This window comes from Artemia franciscana, chromosome 3 (assembly GCF_032884065.1).
Source record: "Artemia franciscana chromosome 3, ASM3288406v1, whole genome shotgun sequence".
Lineage (NCBI taxonomy): Eukaryota > Metazoa > Arthropoda > Branchiopoda > Anostraca > Artemiidae > Artemia > Artemia franciscana.
Genome location: NC_088865.1, coordinates 36,724,784 through 36,744,597, shown reverse-complemented (window position 1 = coordinate 36,744,597; position 19,814 = coordinate 36,724,784). Strand labels below are relative to the sequence as shown.

Genomic DNA, 19,814 nt, shown 5'->3' with positions numbered 1-19,814 from the left:
CTTTGATGAAAACTCAGAATCAAGTCAGTAACGAGAAGGGCTTTAAAACTGTCTTTGCATAGAGGTAGAGTACTCTTTATGGCTTATAACAAAACTTCGATTCCTCTATGGCCTCGTTGATGAATCATGAAATAATTTTGATTATCTTCTTGATCTACGACAGCTACACTTGAATTAAGCTGTAAATAATTATATAATGACTATAATGCTGTTATCTTCTTCTTTTTTTCCCGTCTCCTAATATCAAGAGTAACACAACCTTTATGGTTTTAAGATTACTTATTTACTTTCTAGTATTTGCACAGAAACAACATATTTTATCAATGCTGACTCATTTTATTATCTTTTAAAGTATGATTCATTCGGACGTTAAGAAAACTAGAACAATCTCAAATATACAAACAAACTTTTTGCAAGATACTCCTAAGTTAAAACAAAATTTGAGATTAAATTTTGTTCAATTCTACAATAAGGTACAACAGGAAAGTTCAGCTAGTCAAAAGAAGAAATAATAACCTTAATTGTGTTGCGAGAGCAACACTTTCGTTTTGTCGTGTTTTTTTTTTCTGTTCCTAGCACCCCGATTTCAGCTTATTCCTTGAAAATGGTAAGGGTCTAACCTCTGCAGTTTTTACGGAAAGTGTGGATCTTAGGCTGGATTAATGAATTGATAACTTCGCATTTTGGAAACCTTCGTAGAGCTCTTGCCTGGAGCCAAAAAGGATAGTTTTGGCTTTTCCTTGAGCCAGAGCCTATAGTGTGTGAAGTGAAATGGAGTTTTATAGCCTATGTCAAAGAAAATTATCCGAAGTTATCGATCGAGTTTTCGTTCAGTCAAACCATGTTTCTGCTTTCGAGTGGAAAGCTCCGTTCTAGCAGGCAAGATGGCAGGTACTAGTTTCAAATCGAAGATGGACTAAAATCTATAAGTGTTAAATATACACGGCAGTTACCCGGCCCCACAGCCAATATATCTTCTCTGAGTGATAAATAGAAAAAAATACATAAATAAAAAAAGGGGGGGGGACCGAAAGTGCTGCCATCTATTATTTCTACCCATTTCTGTTCGTGATTTTAGTTAAGTTTATCAGCTGATAAGACTTTAGGGAGTCTTCAAGGACAGTGTAGCCCCTATAAACCCTGGGATTTGTAAGTCATGATACTCGTCCATTGTTTACGTATAGCATTTGTTATTGGGAAGTATACAGATGTTTGGGGAGGGGGATTTTCTTAGGGATGAATTTTCCACAGGGATAATTTCTGATAGAGAGGGAAGTTCCAGGTGGGTGAACTTTCCGAGGGAAATTTTATACTGGGGGAACGTGCCAGAATTCCTATGCGAAGTACTTTTTATTTGTCTTGCTGAATTTTTGCTGACTCAATTTTACATGTGGCGATATTAAGAGAACTGTCCAGGGGAATATTTACCGGTTCGGAATTCCGGCATGATTTTAAAAACAAGCAGTTATTAACATCTCTTTCAGATGAATGTGGACTAAAAAAAAATGAGCTGGAATTGTGCGCAAGTAATTTTTCAGAGGTAATTTTTATGTGAAATGTAATTGTCTGGGGGAATTTTTCTGGTTGGAAGTTTCTCCAGGGTATTTTCTGGAGGTGAGTTTTCCATATTAAGTTTTACAGGGGGGGGGGGCTCTACCAAATTAATATGAAAATATTGTTTTAATTTTTCATGCAAGTGAGCCGAATTTGAACCTGCATATGTTGTAAAAGGTCCAAAAAATAAAATATGAAAAAACACATGTTTTAGTTGAAAGTAAGGAGCGACATTACAACTTAAAACGAACAGAAATTATTCCCCATATTAAATGCTTGTCCCCTCTTCAACAACTCGTTTTTTACGTTAAGTTGGATTCTTTGTCACATACCTACCTTTTTAGAGTAATAAAACACTTCAGCGCAAAGAGCGAGGTGTTGAGAAGGGGACATCCCCTTTCATATACATAATAAATTCTTTTCGTTTTAAGTCTTAATGTCACTTCTTATTTCCAGTTCAAAAAACTTGTTTCTGATATTTAATTATTCAGGATAAGGAGCAGCAAACCACCTGTTAAGGATATCGACGATTATAATTTTAATATTGTACCTTTCAGTTCGATGTTATGTAATTTGTAGGAATTTGAGTATGATATCTCGAGAGTCATGAATTTTCATAAGTACAAATGATTATCACGTTGAGTGAGAATAATAACTGTTATTATTATCAATTTAATGTTAAATGAGAATATTTATCACAATATTAGAAAATGCATTCTTTAACTTCCATTACTACGGGGTATGTTTCGCTCTTTCGTTGGTTGCTGATATTGGCTTAACCATGCCTTGTAGTTAATTGTTTTTACAACCTGGTTGTATTTACGCTTTAGTCGAAGTAATGAAAAAGAACTGGTTGTTTGGGATTAACTACCCTATCTCGACACCTGTCCGTTATCATGGCACCTTTTTTTCTTGATTCAGTAAAAAATAAATTTTTTCAACTGAAAGTAAGGAGCAACATCAGAACTTAAAACAAACAAAATTATTACGTATGTGAAAAGTATTAGCCGTCGTCAAGACCTCGCTCTTTAGGCTAAATTTGTTATAAAATTAAAAAAAAAGTTTTATTTTTCTAATTAAACGGCCCTTGTGTTTCAGGAGTCGTTCTTATAAAATTTGGACACAAAGTCATATTTTAGCGTAAAGAGTGACGACTTGAAGAGGGTTAGCCTCCTTCATTTACGTAAAATTTTCTGTTGGTTTTAAGTTTTGACATTGCTCCTAACTTTATCTTGAAAAAACTTATTTTCTTATTTAATTTCTAATCGTTTTCAAATAATGTCGAAAAATCGAGATTTCCCTACAAGGAAAAGTCCTCCGGGGAAAGTTTTTTCCACGCAAAATATCCCTCCGCTCACTAAGGAAATTCCCCCAAGACAAATCCATTCAAGCTGAAAATTCCACCAGGAAAGTTTCTTGAGGATGAATCCAGGTGAAATATTTTTCTTAGCTCAATTTCATTTGAAAAATACTCCAATTTCTGAGTATGTAGTTTTTCTCCATTTCTTACCAATTTAACCACCTATTGTCCTATGGTCCCCTTCCAAAATTTTCACTTGACCTAAGAATTTGCTAATAACCTATGAAATTTACGTAGATATAATTTCAAATGTTCTATTTCAACCTCGTTATTACCATATAAAATCCAATTCTAATATGAACCAGTAAAAAAAAACCCATATCATAGCACCATATTCAAAGGAGCATTTTTATTGGAAGAATATTACATAAAAAAATATACAGTATTAATGTCTTTGAAAAACTTATGACATTTTAAATCTGTTCCATAAAGTAAACCATCATGTTCTCTTTTGAGAGTGGGCTCATTGACTGTATCTGTTGGTATACGATCAATGGGAGAAATAATGTTGACGAGCGCTTTGTTTTTCATCGATTCGTCTTTCTATTCCTCTGTGATATTATCTACCAATACCCGTTTTATTTTCCCTGCGATTTCACTGGTCTATTACCACATTATTTTTACACAGGGAACAGTTTCGGCACGTAGACAAGATATGGTTTATGATGTTGGTAGAGGTGTATGCCTGTCTTCTTTTGACCTTCTGTTGAATAATAGTAACTGAAAGCTTGCGATAGGGTTTATCACTAGGTAACGTGGTACTACAAGCAATAGCTAGAAGTTGCCGTCATCATCGACTATTATTTTGTACTTGGATTCTCTTTGACTGCTATCATCTCTGGAAATGCTACTCTAGCATTTCCACCATCAGTAATGTTGAATTTCTCCGATATTCCAAAGAATTTCAATATCTTAATGTCATGACAACGCAGGCATACGTTACTAATAGTGTTACTACTACTAGTTGTTTCGTAGATCAAATATTTGTCTTTGTCAGCATTCAACTCCAAGATAACTTTAAACCCATTTTCTTGGAATGTTTTATCTTCATTTTTTAAATATGATGTAAGTGTTTATCCTTCCAGTGCACAACTAATATTAATCTGAAACATATAATAAACCAACTACTGTCGATGACCAACCATGGAGTACCAAGGAGGTGACCGCAGGGACACAAGTTCACCAGTATACTTCACCCAAGCGCGGGTCATAAGAAAAAAGGGGTAGCAGACTTGTCGCTTTTTGGTTCATCAAAATTTGGTTCGTATTCTAAAATTCTTTAAAATCCCGCTTTATTTTCACTTAGTGTAGGAAGCATATAAAAATATAAGCCTGCTTCATCCAGCCCGATAAAAATAAATAAAAATTCCATGCCCAATAAATGTTTCTTATCGAGCAAATCCTTATTAAAAATAAGTATCCTCAAATAATATGAGCTTCATCAAGCCAGTTACTTATCAAAAATGGTTAGTCGGATCAAAAAACCTTAACACTAGCCTAAAAGACCTCAAGCCTAAAACTTTCTGATACAAACAACTCACCAAGCGGCCCTGTGTCAACTAAAGAAAAAATACCATAGCAATTCATTCAATGGAGACATAAAGTGGCCAGTTTACTTGACCCAAGCGCGTGTCATAGGATAAAGGGGGGGCATAATTGTTACTTTTTGATTCTTTAAGATTCGATGCGTATTATTAAATGAATTCCAAATCCTGATTTATATTCACTCAGTAGGGTATAGGAAACCTATCAAAATGTAAACCTGTTTCATCTAACCCGAATAAAAATCAATAAAATTTTCAGGTCCAAGGAATGTATCCTTATCAAGCAAATCCTTATGAAAAATTTTTACTCAACCGCAAAGACCCTCAGTGCTAACCTCAAAGAATATGAGCCTTGTCAAGCCAATGCTTTTCAAAAATGGTTACTCGCCTTGAAAACCACAACACTAGCCTCAAAGATCTTTAACCTAAGACCTACCACTGCAAACACTTCTAAAAACTTACCACAGTCCAACCTACCTGAGGCCAACTAAAGAGTACCCATACTACTACTAACAACAACTCACCTGAGCACCAAGCCAGCTAAGGCCAACTAGAAAAAAAAACAATATAAATTGATTCATTTGAGGCATAAGTTCTCCAGTTTATTCTAGTTAAGCGCGTGTCATAGGAAAAAAAGGGGTAGCAGACCTGTTTCTTTTTGATTAATCAAAATTCGATTCCTATTATAAAATGCGTTTAAAATAGTGCTTTATAGTGACTTAGTGTATGATACATATAAAAATGTAAACCTATTTCGTCCAACCCGAATAAAAATTCAATAAGATTTTCAGATCCACTAAATGTTATCTTATAAAGCAAACCCAAAATATTTCCTCAACCTCAACGAAAGTCAAAACTAACCTCAAATAATATGAGCCTCATCAAGCAAATGCTTGTCAAATATAGTTACTCGCCTCAAAAAATCTCAACACTAACCTCAAGGACCTCTAAACTAAGACCTTTTACTACTACTACTATTCCTAACAACTCACCGCAGCACCAAGCCGCCTAAGGCCAACTAAAAACTAATTATGTCAAAGCAATTTATTCATTGGAGACATCATTTAGCCGGTTTACTTGACCCAAGGGCGTTTCATGGGAAAAAAGGGGAGAAGACTTATCACTTTTTGATTCGTTAAAATTCGGTGCGTATTATAAAATGTATTTCAAATCCTGCTTTATATTCACTCAGTGTAGGACACCTATAAAATTATAAACCTGTTTCATCCAACCCAAATAAAAATCAATAAAATTTTTAAGTCCAAGGATTGTTTCCTTATCAAGCAAATTCTCATTAACATTTTTTAGTCAACCTCAAAGAACCTCAATACTAACCTTAAAAAATATGAACCTCATCAAGTCAATTCTTGTTGAAAATCGTTACTCACCTCAAAAAACCTCAATATGAACCTCAAAGACCTCTAGCCTAAAATCTACCACTGCTAATACTACTAAAAACTTACCACAGCACCAAGCCGCCTGAGGCCAACTAAAAAAAAAATGCCGTAGCAATTGATTCATTGGAGACATAAGTTCGTCGGTTTAATTTGCCCAAGCGCGCGTCATAGGAAAAAAGCGGTAGCAGACTTGCCGCTGTTTGCTTCCTTAAAATTCATTGTTCGTATTATAAAATACGTTTATGATCCCCGCTTTATATTCACTCAGTGTAGAAAGTCTATAAGAATTCAAACCTGTTTCATCCAAGCCGAAAAACATCAATAAAACCTTCAGGTCCAAGAAATGTTTCTTTATCAAGCAAAACCTTATTAAAAATGGCTACTCCACCTCAAAGAGCCTCAATACTAACCTCAAAGAATATGAGCCTTATCACGCCAATGCTTGTCAAAAATTGCTACTCACCTGAAAGAACCCAAACACTAACCTCAAAGACCTCAAACCTACTGCTACTACTACTACTAACAACTCACAGCAGTACCAAGCCACCTGAGAGAAAAAATACCATAGCAATTGGAGACAAAACTCGGAGACAAAAGTTCATTACTTTACAAAACATTCTAAGTCCAGAGAAAAATTCTAAGTCGCAAAAAAGGGGGGGGAGCAGAAAAGCCAATTTATGGGCATTGGAGGTACTTTCTGATGGGATGGGATAACCAGAAGTTCCCTCAAAAAATGCCATAATAATCGACTTATGGAGGTCAAAAGTTCGCCAGTTTACTTTACCCAAGCGCGTATCATAAGCAAAAAGAGGTAGCAGACCGGCCACTTTTTGATTTATTAAATAAAAAAATATGTCTTTTCAACTGAAAGTAAGGAGCGACATTAAAACTTAAAGCGAACAAAAATTACTCCGTATATCAAAGGAGCTGTTTTCTCCTCAACGGCCCGCTCTTGACGCTAAAGTTTCACAACTGTCAACACAAAGTGTCAACAAAGTTGAGACCATTTTTCACAACTTTATTTTATAAAAAAATAAAATATATAAAACATATAAAATATATATAATAATTTAAAATAAAATGTATAATAGATACATATTGTAATAAAAAAATAATATAATAACAAAATATAAAAATATATAAAAATAAAAAAAATATAAAACAGTAAAAAACCATAAAAATCGAGAGATGGGTACGCAGACCATTCGTCAGTTTGCGAAAATGTTTTTTAAAGTTGAAGTATCCAACTTGTTGTTGACATTACCATAAAGTTTTCCTGGAATAAAGGTACTATAGTATATACTTACATCAGTGTAAGTATATACATCAATAAATAAAATTTCGTAATATCTAGGTTTATGGAAATTTATTGTTTAGGGTGTAATTAACGTCGTTGCCGCAATAGCCTTATCTGGAGATATAAAAATTCAGACTAGAGTGATTATGCTTTTAATAAAACGGAATACTCACAATTACTGAGAGTACTACATTAAAAATGATCTGGGGTTGGATATTCAGTGCTTTGATTGCAGTAACATTGGCTTTGTGTCCGGATGTTATAACAAAGCCAGATTTTGATTTAACTATGGTACGTACCGTAACAGTCAGGTAATAGCTATTTTATCAGCTCCTTCGTCAGCCAAAAGTTTCTAACCGTTACTTTTATCCAGAACGGAATTCTTTTTTTTTGGGGGGGTACAGGTTACATAAGGATTTTTGTTTCAAAGGAGTGGCTACCAAAAACATTTTGTTTGGCGAGGGATTCAAGTTTTTGTTTTACCTTTTTTTCAAAAGCGGTTTCATAAAAAACAAACTTTTATATGCGGTATTAAAGCGATTTTTATAAAAAGTAAATTATTTAAAAAATATATTTTTTTTATAGAAAAAACTTCTCTATCTGTATTTTTGTGAAAAATCTAAAAAATGGAGTAATTTTTTTGGGGAGAGGTTCAAACCTGAAAATCCACTCCACCCGCCTGGCTAAGCACCAGCTCGGTAAGCGAGTTTTATTTGACAAAACTTATAGCATTGATGATTTGACTTGAAGTTAATAATTTTTCAATTAATGAAAAAATCTTACATGAGACTTTCTAATTATTACAAAAAAAAAAAACAAAGCCCAGTCCTAATTTCAAACTTACATCTTCTTATCAAAGTCTTTATGTATATTTAACCCTGATACGAGAGCCATCAACTCTCGGATGCTAATGATCTTTCAATTATGTTGAACAAATTGGCTATCTCAAAATTTTGATAGGACGATTTTGAGAAAAAATGGTGTTGGGGTGGGGGGCTAGTTGCCTGCGATCTTTTTGGCCGCTTAAATGGGCACTAGAACTTTTTTACTTCCATTCGAATAAGCGCTCTCCAAATATTCTAGGATCACTGATTCGATAAAATCATTCCCGGGGAAAAACAAGCAAACAAATGAAGACACATCCGTGTTGTTTCTCCTGGCAATAAAAAAACTATTTTTTTACTGAAAGTAAGGAGCGACATTAAAACTTAAAACGAGCAGAAATTACTTCGTATATGAAATGTGTTGTCCCCTCCACAATCCCTCGCTCTTTACGCTAAAGCTTTTAATTGTTTTAAAAAGTAGAATTGTGGCAAAAGACTCAAACTTTAGTGTAAAGAGCGAGGGATTGAGGAGGGGACAACCCGTTTCATATACGGAGTAATTTCTGTTCTTTTTAAGTTTTAATGTCGCTCCTTACTTTTAGTTAAAAAAACTAGTTTTTTTTTATTTAATTTCTGAACGTTTTTGAATTAATGCCTGTTTGATTTTGGCTCTCTGCATATAAATTATTAAAATGAAATTTGTATATTAATTCTTTTTTTTGGCTAAATGGCTTTCTCTTAGTTTTGATCAGACGATTTTGAGAAAAAAGGGGTGGGGAAGGAGGCCTAGTTGCTCTCCAATGTTTCGGTTACTTAAAAAGTCAACTGGAACTTTTAATTTTTAACGAACGTTTTTATTAGTAAAAAATATACGTACCTTAAGAACTAACTTACGTAGCAAACTTTTATATTATTCAATTTTTATTATGTATATGAGGGGGTTTGTACCCTCGTTAATACCTCGCTCTTTACACTAAATCGTAAGTTTTGTCCCAATTCTTTAAGAATGACCCCTGAATCAGAAAGGCCGTAGAATAAATAGTTGAAATTACTGAAAAAACTTTAGCATAAAGAGCGAGGTATTTATCTCCTCCTAAATACCTCGCTCTTTATGCTAAAGTATTTTTAGAGCCCCTCATATGCGTAATAATCTATGTTCGTTTAAATTTCAATGCTACTCCTTACTTTCAATTGAAAAAACGTTTTCATGTTCATTTTTTCATTGTTTTTTTTTTTTATAGTAGTGCTAGAAAATCTTGCACCCTTTTCATTGAATTTTTCATCCTCCATGACATATTCCTCCAAGGAAAGATCCTCCCACATAGACCCCTCCCCTCAACCTCACCCCCAAACCCAAATAATCCCCCTGAAAAACGTCTGTACACTTCCCAATAACCATTACTGTATGCATACGCTGGCCAAAGTTTGTAACCTTCAGCCCCTCCCCCAGGGATTGTGGGGGAGTAAGTCATTCCCAAAGACACAGTTATTATGGTTTTCGACTATGCGGAACAAAATGGCAATCTCAAAATTTTGATCCGTTGACTTTGGAAAAAAATGAGCGTGGGAGGGAGCCTAGGTGCTCTCCAATTTTTTTGGTCACTTAAAAAGGGCACTAGAACTTTTCATTTCCGTTAAAAAGAGCCCTCTTGAGACATTCTAGGACCACTTGGTCGATACGATGACCCTGGAAAAAAAAAAAAAATAAAAATAAATAAACACGCAACCGTGATTTGTCTTCTGGCAAAAAATACGAAATTCCACATTTTTGTAGATAGGAGCTTGAAATTTTTGCATCAAAGTTCTCTGACACGCCGAATGCGATGGTGTGATTTTCGTTAAGATTATATGACTTTTAGGGGGTTTTCCCTCTGTTTTCCAAAATAAGGCAAATTTTCTCAGGCTCGTAACTTTTGATGACAAGGATTAAATTTGATGAAACTTATATATTTAGAATGAGCATGAAATTCGATTCTTTTGATGTTTCTTTTAGCATCAAAATTCCCTTTTTTAGAGTTTCGTTGCTATTGAGCCGGGTCGCTCCTTACTACAGTTCGTGTTTGAAAAATAGAACATTTTTATCTTTGCAGATAAGAGCTTGAAAACTCGACAGTAAGATTTTCTGAATTTGATGGCGTGATTTTGATTCAGATTATGTGACTCTTAGGTGATATTTCCAATTTTTTGAAAAAAGGCAAATTTTCTCTGGCTCTTTACCTTTGATGGGTAAAACTACCCGTTTGAAAAAACTACTTTGATGAGAGTTTCATCAGACTTATCCATGAGGCAATGTCAGTAGCAAGGGCCTCTGCATAAGACTTCTCAATAAATTTTAGATTGATAATCGGAAAAATGTAGACTAGTGATGTTGCTTTAGTGGTTCTTTTTATTTACGCGGCATGTCATATTCTTCTAAAAAGGAAAGAAGAGCTATTTACCAACTATGGAAATAACATGAAACCTAGATGAAGGTGATCATAAAAGGCCTATTGGGTATATGCCTATTGTATTCATTTCTTTTTAGCTTTGGAGATGGAATCTGAATACGGTACTTAATTTACGTAATAGCCAGGCCTGACGTTTGAATCCAACAATACTTCGATAGCTAAGAAAACTATCTAAGCTCCATTGAACATACAAGCTGTGACACTCTGTCCACATATAAGAGAAAACAAATATGCAATCATAAAATCATTAACCACCTTCCCTTCTTGAAATTTGGACAGGCATTAACACGATAATAATTTGTAATGTTTATATACAGGAATAAATTCAATATTGCTGCTATGGCTCAAGTTATTATTCAATTTTTTTGCAGTCTTTTCTCTGACTTTCTTATAAATCATATTAAATAAAATCCCTTTAATGTGCTTTACTTAGTAAAAACTTGTTTGTGCTACATGTGTAATCAAACCTGCAACAGATCGGTTCAAATCTACCTATTGTAAAACCTTTTCAAACAGTTCGTGGTAAAGAACTGTAGTAAGGAGCGATCCGGCTCAATAGTAACCAAAACTCTAAAAAATGGAATTTTGATATCAATAGCTACATCAAAAGAATTGCATTTTAATGCTAATTTTAAATATATAAGTTTCATCAAGTTTAGTCTTAGCCATCAAAAGTTACGAGCCTGAGAAAATTTGCCTTATTTAGGAAAATAGGGGAAAACCCCCCCTAAAAGTCGTAGGATCTTAACGAAAATGACACCATCAGATTCAGCGTATCAGAGAACCCTACTGTAGAAGTTTCAAGCTCCTACCTACAAAAATGTGGAATTTTGCATTTTTTGCCCGAAGACAAATCACGGGTGCGTGTTTATTTGTTTTTTTGTTTGTTTGTTTTGTTTTTTTTTTCCCCAGGGGTCATCGTATCGACCACGTGGTCCTAGAATGTCGCAAGAGGGCTCATTTTAACGGAAATGAAAAGTTCTAGTGCCCTTTTTAAGTGACCAAAAAAATTGGAGGGCATCTAGGCCCCCTCCCACGCTCATTTTTTTCCCAAAGTCAACGGATCAAAATTTTGAGATAGCCATTTTGTTTAGCATAGTCGAAAATCATAATAACTATGTTTGTGGGGATGACTTACTCCCCCACAGTCCCTGGGGGAGGGGTTGCAAGTTACAAACTTCAACCAGTGTTTACATATAATAATGGTTATTGGAAAGTGTACAGACGTTTTCAGGGGGATTTTTTTGGTTTTGGGGGTAGGGTTGAGGGAGGGGGCTATGTGGGAGGATCTTTCCTTGGAGAAATATGCCATGGGCGAAAAAAATTCAATGAAAAGGGCGCAGGACGAATCTGGTCGCGTTAGAAAAAAACGTCAAATTAAGAGCTTAATATACAATGCTGGGTGTTCGGAGCCTCTCTATTATGGAGTATAATTTGAAAATAACACAACTATACGAGCGATAAAACATATATACCACAACCATAACTCAACTAACGAAAGAACTGCTAAGAGATAACACAACTATAAAGCGAAAACAGGTGAAAACTAACGGGAAAATAAACGAACTAAGAGGTGGAAGGGGCCCAGAGAAAAAAATATAATCCTTTTTCAATTTTGAGCCTAACTTCCGCAAAGGAGTAATAATGTCAGAAGCCCCGAAATACCGAATTATTTTCTTTTCAAACAGTTCGTGGTAAGGAACTGTAGTAAGGGGCTACCCGGCTCAATAGTAAACGAAACTCTAAAAAACGGAATTTTGATGCTAAAAGATACATCAAAAGATTCGAATTTTTACGCTGATTCTAAATATTAAGTTTCAATTAATTTAGTCTTTGTCATCAAAAGTTACGAGCCTGAGAAAATTTGCCCTGTTTTGGAAAAAAGGGGGAAACATCCATTAAAAGTCATAGAATCTTAACGAAAATCACAATATTGCATTCGGTATATCAGAGAACTCTATAGTAAAAATTTCAAGCTCCTATCTAAAAAATGTGGAATTTTGTATTTTTTGCCAGAAGGCAAATCACGGGTGCGTGTTTATTTATTTGTTTGTTTTTTTTTTGTTTTTTTCCCAGGGGTCATCTTATCGACCAAGTGGTCCTAGGATGTCGCGAGAGGGCTCATTCTAACGGAAATGAAAAGTTCTAGTGCCCTTTTTAAGTGACCAAAAAATTGGAGGGCAAATAGGCCCCCTCCCATGCTCATTTTTTTCCAAAAGTCAACAGATTAAAATTTTAAGATAGCCATTTTGTTCAGCATAGTCGAAAACCATAATAACTATGTCTTTGGGAATGACTTACTCCCCCACAATCCCCGAGGGAGGGGCTGCAAGTTACAAACTTTGACCAGTGTTTACATATAGTAATGGTTATTGGGAAGTGTACAGACGTTTTCATGGGGATTTTTTGGTTTGGGGGGTGGGGTTGATGGGAGAGGGCTTTGTGGGAGGATCTTTCCTTTGAGGAATATGTCACGGGGGAAGAAAAATTCAATGAAAAGGGCGCAGGATTTTCTAGCATTACTATAAAAAAAACAATGAATAATAAACATGAAAACGTTTTTTCAAATGAAAGTAAGGAATAGCATTGAAATTTAAAACGAACAGAGATTATTACGCATTTGAGGGGTTCTAAAAATACTTTAGCATAAAGAGCGAGGTATTTAGGAGGAGATAGATACCTCGCTCTTGATTCTAAAATATTTTTAGTGATTTCAACTATTTATTCTACGGCCTTTTTGATTCAGGGGTCATTCTTAAATAATTGGGACAAAACTTACGATTTAGTGTAAAGAGCGAGGTATTAACGAGGGTACAAACCCCCTCGTACACATAATAAAAATATAAGAATATAAAAGTTTGTTACGTAAGTTAATTCTTAATTTACGTATATTTTTTACTAATAAAAACGTTCGTTGAATATTAAATGTTCTAGTAGCCTTTTTAAGTAACCGAAAAATTGGAGGGCAGCTAGGCCTCCTTCCCCACCCCTTATTTCTCAAAATCGTCTGATCAAAACTAAGAGAAAGCCATTTAGCCAAAAAAAAATTAATATACTAATTTCATTTCAATATTTTATGTGCGGAGAGCCAAAATCAAACATGCATTAATTCAAAAACGTTCAGAAATTAAATAAAAAAAACTATTTTTTTTAACTGAAAGTAAGGAGCGACATTAAAACTTAAAACGAACAGAAATTACTCCGTATATGAAATGGGTTGTCCCCTCCGCAGTCCCACGCTCTTTACGCTAAAGTTTTTAATTGTTTTAAGAAGTAGAATTGTGGCAAAGAGTCAAACTTTAGCGTAAAGAGCGTGGGACTGCGGAGGGGACAACCCATTTCATATACCGAGTAATTTCTGTTCGTTTTAAGTTTTAATGTCGCTCCTTACTTTCAGTTAAAAAAACTAGTTTTTTTTTATTTAATCTCTGTAAGAGTGGCAACTCTTTAGTTAGACTTGACCATAAAACTGACAATGCATGGTATAGCTGTGTTGGTGTCGAATGGCTTTGCAGTATTATAAGAAGAGGGTGATCTGCTTGATCTGCAAAATTAAAGGAAGAAAACTAAATTTTAATCTTTTAGATGATAAGAAAAACAAAATCATGATCATACTAAGCTGGACAGGAGCACTGACTTTTTCGTAAGCTGCAGCCCTAGCTTTAGATCCCAAGGAGTATCGAGTACCGAAGGCCAGGTTTTAAGAAGAGTCTTGTGGTTCAAACCAATTTATTTTTAAATTGAGCCATTAGCATTTTACCCCTACCAAATAGTAAGTAAAGTAAATAGATGAAAAATAGCAACAGACAATGGTCATCCCAGGTCCTCAAGAGCCAGGGCCTTGGGTTTTCAGCCGCAGTTTTTCTCCTCCTCCAGTCGGTCGTAACTTTTAACTTATTTGTTCAGCAAAAATGCAAATATTCTAATGAATCTTGTATTGACTGCATGTTCATTGTCTACTATTCTGTTATATGGATCTCTGTGTGAATTAAATAAAAAAAACAAGTTTTTTTTTTAACTGAAAGTAAGGAGCGACATTAAAACTTAAAACGAACAAAATTACTTCGCACATGAAAGGGGCTGCTTCGTCATCAACACCCCGCTCTTTACGCTAAAGTTTGACTCTTTCTCTTAATTCTACTTTTTAAAACAGTAAAAACCTTAGCGTAAAGAGCGGGGTGTTGATGAGGAAGCAGCCCTTTCATATGCGAAGTAATTTCTGTTCGTTTTAAGTTTTAATGTCGCTCTTAATAATTGGCCTTCTCGTAGTTTTTATCGAGTGATTTTGAGAAAAAAGGAGCGGAAGAAGAGGCCTAGTTGCCCTCCAATTTTTTGACTTAAAAAGGAAACTATAACTTTTAATTTTTTGCGAATATTTTTATTAGTAAAAGAAATACGCAACTTATAAATTAGCTTACGTATCGAACTTTTGTATTCTCATGTTTTTATTATATATATGAGGGGTTCACCCCCTCGTCAGTACCTCGCTCTTTACACTAAAGCTTAAATTTTGTCCCAATTCATTAAGAATGACCCCTGAATCAAAAAAGCCGTAGAATAAATAGTTGAAATCACTAAAAATACTTTTACGTAAAGAGCGAAGTATTAGGAGGGGGTGAGCCCCTCATATGCGTAATAATTTCTGTTCGTTCTAAGTTCTAATGCTGCTCTTTACTTCCAGATGAAAAAACTTTTTCATATTTATTTTTTCATTGTGTTTTTTTTAAATAATGCTAGAAAGTCCTGCGCTCCCTTCATGGAATTTTCTTCCCCATGACAAATTCCTCGATGGAAAGTTCCCCAAATATATCCCCCAATATACCCCCCTCTTCTCAACCCCTCCCCCCAAATAATATATCCCCCTGAAAGCGTCTGTACACTTCCCAATAACCATTACTATATGTAAGCACTGGTCAAAGTTTGTAACTTGTAGCCCCTCCCACGGGGACTGTGGGGGAGTAAGTGGTCCCCATAGACATAGTTATAAGATTTTTCGACTACGCTGAGTAAAATGGCTCTCTCAGAATTTTGATCCGTTGACTTTGGGAAAATAATTAGCGGGAGAGGGGGCCTAGGTACCCTCCATTTTTTGGTCACTTAAAAAGGGCACTAGAACTTTTAATTTCCGTTAGAATGAGCCCTCTCGCAACATTCTAGGACAACTGGATCGATATGATCGCCCCTGGGAAAAAGAAAACAAAAACGAAAAACAAACAAACAAATAAACACGCATCCGTGATCTGCCTTCTGGCAAAATACCACATTTTTATAGATAGGAGCTTGAAACTTCTACAATAGGGTTCTCTGATATGCTGAACCTGATGGTGTGATTTTCGTTAAGATTCTATGACTCTTAGGGGGTATTTCTCCCTATTTTCTAAAATAAGGCAAATTTTCTCAGGCTCGTAACTTTTGATGGGTAAGACTAAACTAAGAAGAAAACTTATATATTTAAAATCAGCATTAAAATGCGATTCTTTTGATGTAGCTATTGGTATCAAAATTCCATTTTTTAGAGTTTTGGTTACTATTGAGCCGGGTCGCTCCTTCCTACAGTTCGTTACCACGAACTGTTTGATTTATCATTATAAGTCAACATTTCACATCTCCACCCCATATTCTATTGTTGAATCAATTAACCTCAGGTATCAGTCTTGCTAGTATTGCTGTAACATTTCTCTTTGGTTTTCGAAGCGTTATAATTTTGGGAGAAAAGAATATTTGCAAAGGAGTGTCTCAACTACCTTCTCTCTAGCTATGGTAACAAACTCATTTCTGGAAGAAAATAAAATAGAAATAGGTATAGTTTGCTGTAGACTAGCGAGAGCTCTTATTATTCCCTTAAAAAATGCCTGTATTTCTGTAGTATGTTGGTGATTGGTATGAAATCCAAAGAACTGACGATGCCTTTCAATCTGATGCCAAGTGTGTACGAGCAAGGTATGCAGCCCTGGAAGGTAAGCTTTCCCGTTTTATTTTATTGTTTTCGTGGTGAGAAGTGAGGTGGAGGGAGGAGGGTAGATGCAAACAGGACGAATCAAAAATATTGTTTTCTTAATTATTCTTCTATTGCTATGTCAATTTTACAATGGGATGATACCTCCCCATCTTAATACTGTATTGGCGGGCGTGAATATATAAGTGTGTGTAAAATTCCGAATAAAGTCCTCAAATATATTGTGTGATGTACAGGAGAGGGTATGCCTGGAATGTGGCATTCCAAGATGCACACTTGTTAGAGAAAAAAGCATTGCCAACTACTGAAAACCACACAATCGGCAAAATGTGCCCATAACAGCTTAAAGCATCTGCCACAAAATATACTGTTCCGTTTGTTATGCAACCAAAGATGTTTCATCCATTGCACATGTAACAGAGACTTGACTTGTACAAAGCTGCGCTTGGTTTCTAAGGTGCTTTCTTTCTACTGTGTAGCTTTTCTCTATAAAAATGCCAAAAAATAGAAAAATAACGAGAATTTAATAACTACTTCGCCGATGTGCACCACTGAACTGAACATAAGCGGAAATAGCAAACAATAAGCAATAAGCAAACATAAGCAAACATAAGCAAACAATAAGCAAACAATAAACAATAAGCAAGCAATAAGCAATAAACAAAAAGCGTAAGTCAAAACAATAGCAAAGTGCATATTCGTGATCTACGCACCAGATTTACCTATTACCGATTTTCTATGCGTGCCAATAAATTTGTTTTTAAAAAGTCATCATTTTAGAAGAAAAGACGAAAAACAGTCAATTTTGCCTCGTCCGATTTTGACCGATTTTTTATATGTTTTAGAAAAAAATTCCCGGTTCGAACTTCATCAAAATTAAAACTTTTGCAATTTGTTTAAAGTTAAACCTTCAATTGACTGTACTATTTTAGGTAAATATGTCTCAGGAACCAGAATATTTTACTTAAAAAAGTTAAAATAGGAAAAGGGTAACACAGACTTTCTAATGTATAGTTTGTAACTAAGAATATTAACATATTTAATGGCTAGGATGTTCAATATCTTTACTGGCTCTTTGAAAAAAAATAAAAATAAAATGCGAAAGAAATATTGGAAATGAAAGTTATATAGGCATATACTAATAATTCTTGACTGATTTTCTTAAAAAACTTTCTTTTATTAAGATATTAACATCTTGGATCAGCAAGCCAGCCAAAAGCATACGCAGTCTTGTCTGCTTTTGGAATTATAAATAAAAAAACAAACAAATTTTTTTAACGTGAAGTAAGGAGCGACATTAAAACTTAAAACGAACAGAAATTACTTCGAATATGAAAGGGCTGCTTCGTCATCAACACCCCGCTCTTTACGCTAAAGTTTGACTTTTTCTCTTAATTCTACTTTTTAAAACAGTAAAAACTTTAGCGTAAAGAGCGGGGCGTTGATGAGGAAGCAGCCCTTTCATATCCGAAGTAATTTCTGTTCGTTTTAAATTTTTTTATGTCGCTCTTTACTTCCCGTTAAAAAACTTGTTTTTTTATTTTATTTCTGAACGTTTTTAAATCAATGCATGTTTTGATTTGGCTCTCCGCAGATGAATAATGAAAACGAAATTTGTATATTTATTTTTTTGTCTAATTGGCTTTCTCGTAGTTTTTATCGAGTGATTTTGAGAAAAAAAGGAGTGGGGAAGGAGGCCTAGTTGCCCTCCGATTTTTTGTTAATTAAAAAGGCAACAGGAACTTTTAATTTTTAACGAATGTTTATTAGTAAAATATATACGTGACTTACAAATTAGCTTAAGTAACGAACTTCTGTATTCCCATGTTTTTATTACGTATATGAAGGGATTCACCCCCTCGTGAGTACCTCGCTCTTACACTAAAGCTTAAATCTTGTTCCAATTTCTTAAGAATCACCCCTGAATCACAAAAGCCGTAGATTAAATAGTTGAAATTACTAAAAATGCTTTAGCGTAAAGAGCGAGGTATTAGGAGGAGTTGAGCCGATCACAGACGTAATAATTTCTGTTTGTTTTAAGTTTTAATGGTTCTCCTTACTTTCAGTTGAAAAAACTTTTTCATATTTATTTTTTTCCTTTTTTTTTAAATAATGCTAGAAAATCCTGCTCTCCCTTCATGAAAATTTTCTTCCCCCATGACAAATTCCTCCAAGGAAAGTTCCCCCAACATATCCCCCTCTTCTCAACACCCCCCCTCAACCTAAAAATCCCCCAGAAAACGTCTGTCCTCTTCCAAATAACCATTCCCACGGGGACTGTGGGGGAGTAATTCGTCCCCAAAGACATGGTTATAACGTTTTTTGACTACGCTGAATAAAAAGGCTATCTCAGAATTTTGATCCGGTGACTTTTGGAAAATAATCAGCGTGGGAGGGGGCCTAGGTGCCCTCCAATTTTTTTGGTCACTTAAAAAGGGCACTAGAACTTTTCAGTTCCGTTAGACTGAGCCCTTTTGCAAGATTCTCGAACCACTGGGTCGATACGATCACCCCTGGGGAAAAAAACGAAAAAAAAACAAAAAACAAACAAACAAATAAACACGCATCCGTTATCTGCCTTCCGGCAAAAAATACAAAATTCCACATTTTCGTAGATAGCAGCTTGAAACTTCTTCATTAGGGTTCTCTGATACGCTGAATGTGATGGTGTGATTTTCATTAAGATTCTTTTACTTTTAAGGTTTGTTTTCCCATATTTTCTAAAATAAGGCAGATTTTCTCAGGCTTGTAACTTTTGATGAGTAAGATTAAACTTGATGAAACTTATATATTTAAAATCAGCATTAAAATGCAATTCTTTTGATGTAGCTATTGATATCAAAATTCCATTTTTGAGAGTTTTGGTTACTATTGAGCCGGGTCGCTCCTACAGTTCGTTACCACTACAGTTCGTTACCATTACAGTTCGTTACCACGAACTGTTTGATACTTAGAGAGAAGAGATTTTGGAGCAGTAGACTGATTTAGAAGTGACCTAAAAATTCTTATGCACTGGAAATAACAAAGAGGGGTTAATTTTGACAAAATGGAGCTACCCTCTCAGAGTTTTGTGCTTCAGTTTCAAACAGTTCGTGGTAACGAGCTGTAGTAAGGAGCGACCCGGCTCAATAGTAACTAAAACTCTAAAAAATGGAATTTTGATACCAATAGCTACATAAAAAATATCGCATTTTAATGCTGATTTCAAATATATAACTTTAATCAAGATTAGTCGGACCTATCAAAAGTTATGAGCCTGAGAACATTTGCCTCATTTTAGAAAATAGGGGAAAACACCCCCTAAATTGTCATACAATCTTAACAAAAATCACACCATCAGATTCAGCATATCAGAGAACCTTATTGTAGAAGTTTCAAGGTCCTATCTACAAAAATGTGGAATTTCGCATTTTTTGCCAGAAGACAAATCACGGG

General features: G+C 34.9%; 1 protein-coding gene across 1 annotated transcript in view; it reads left to right on the top strand.

The window, feature by feature from the left end:
• Nucleotides 1-7,283: 7,283 nt before the first annotated feature.
• Nucleotides 7,284-19,814, top strand: part of LOC136025240 (uncharacterized) — a 37,027-nt gene continuing 24,496 nt past the window's right edge. The window contains exons 1-2 of the mRNA XM_065701073.1: nt 7,284-7,443; nt 16,290-16,380. Of these exons, the coding sequence (XP_065557145.1) occupies nt 7,351-7,443; nt 16,290-16,380 (184 nt within the window). The 5' untranslated portion in view covers nt 7,284-7,350. The remainder of the gene's footprint in view (nt 7,444-16,289; nt 16,381-19,814) is intronic.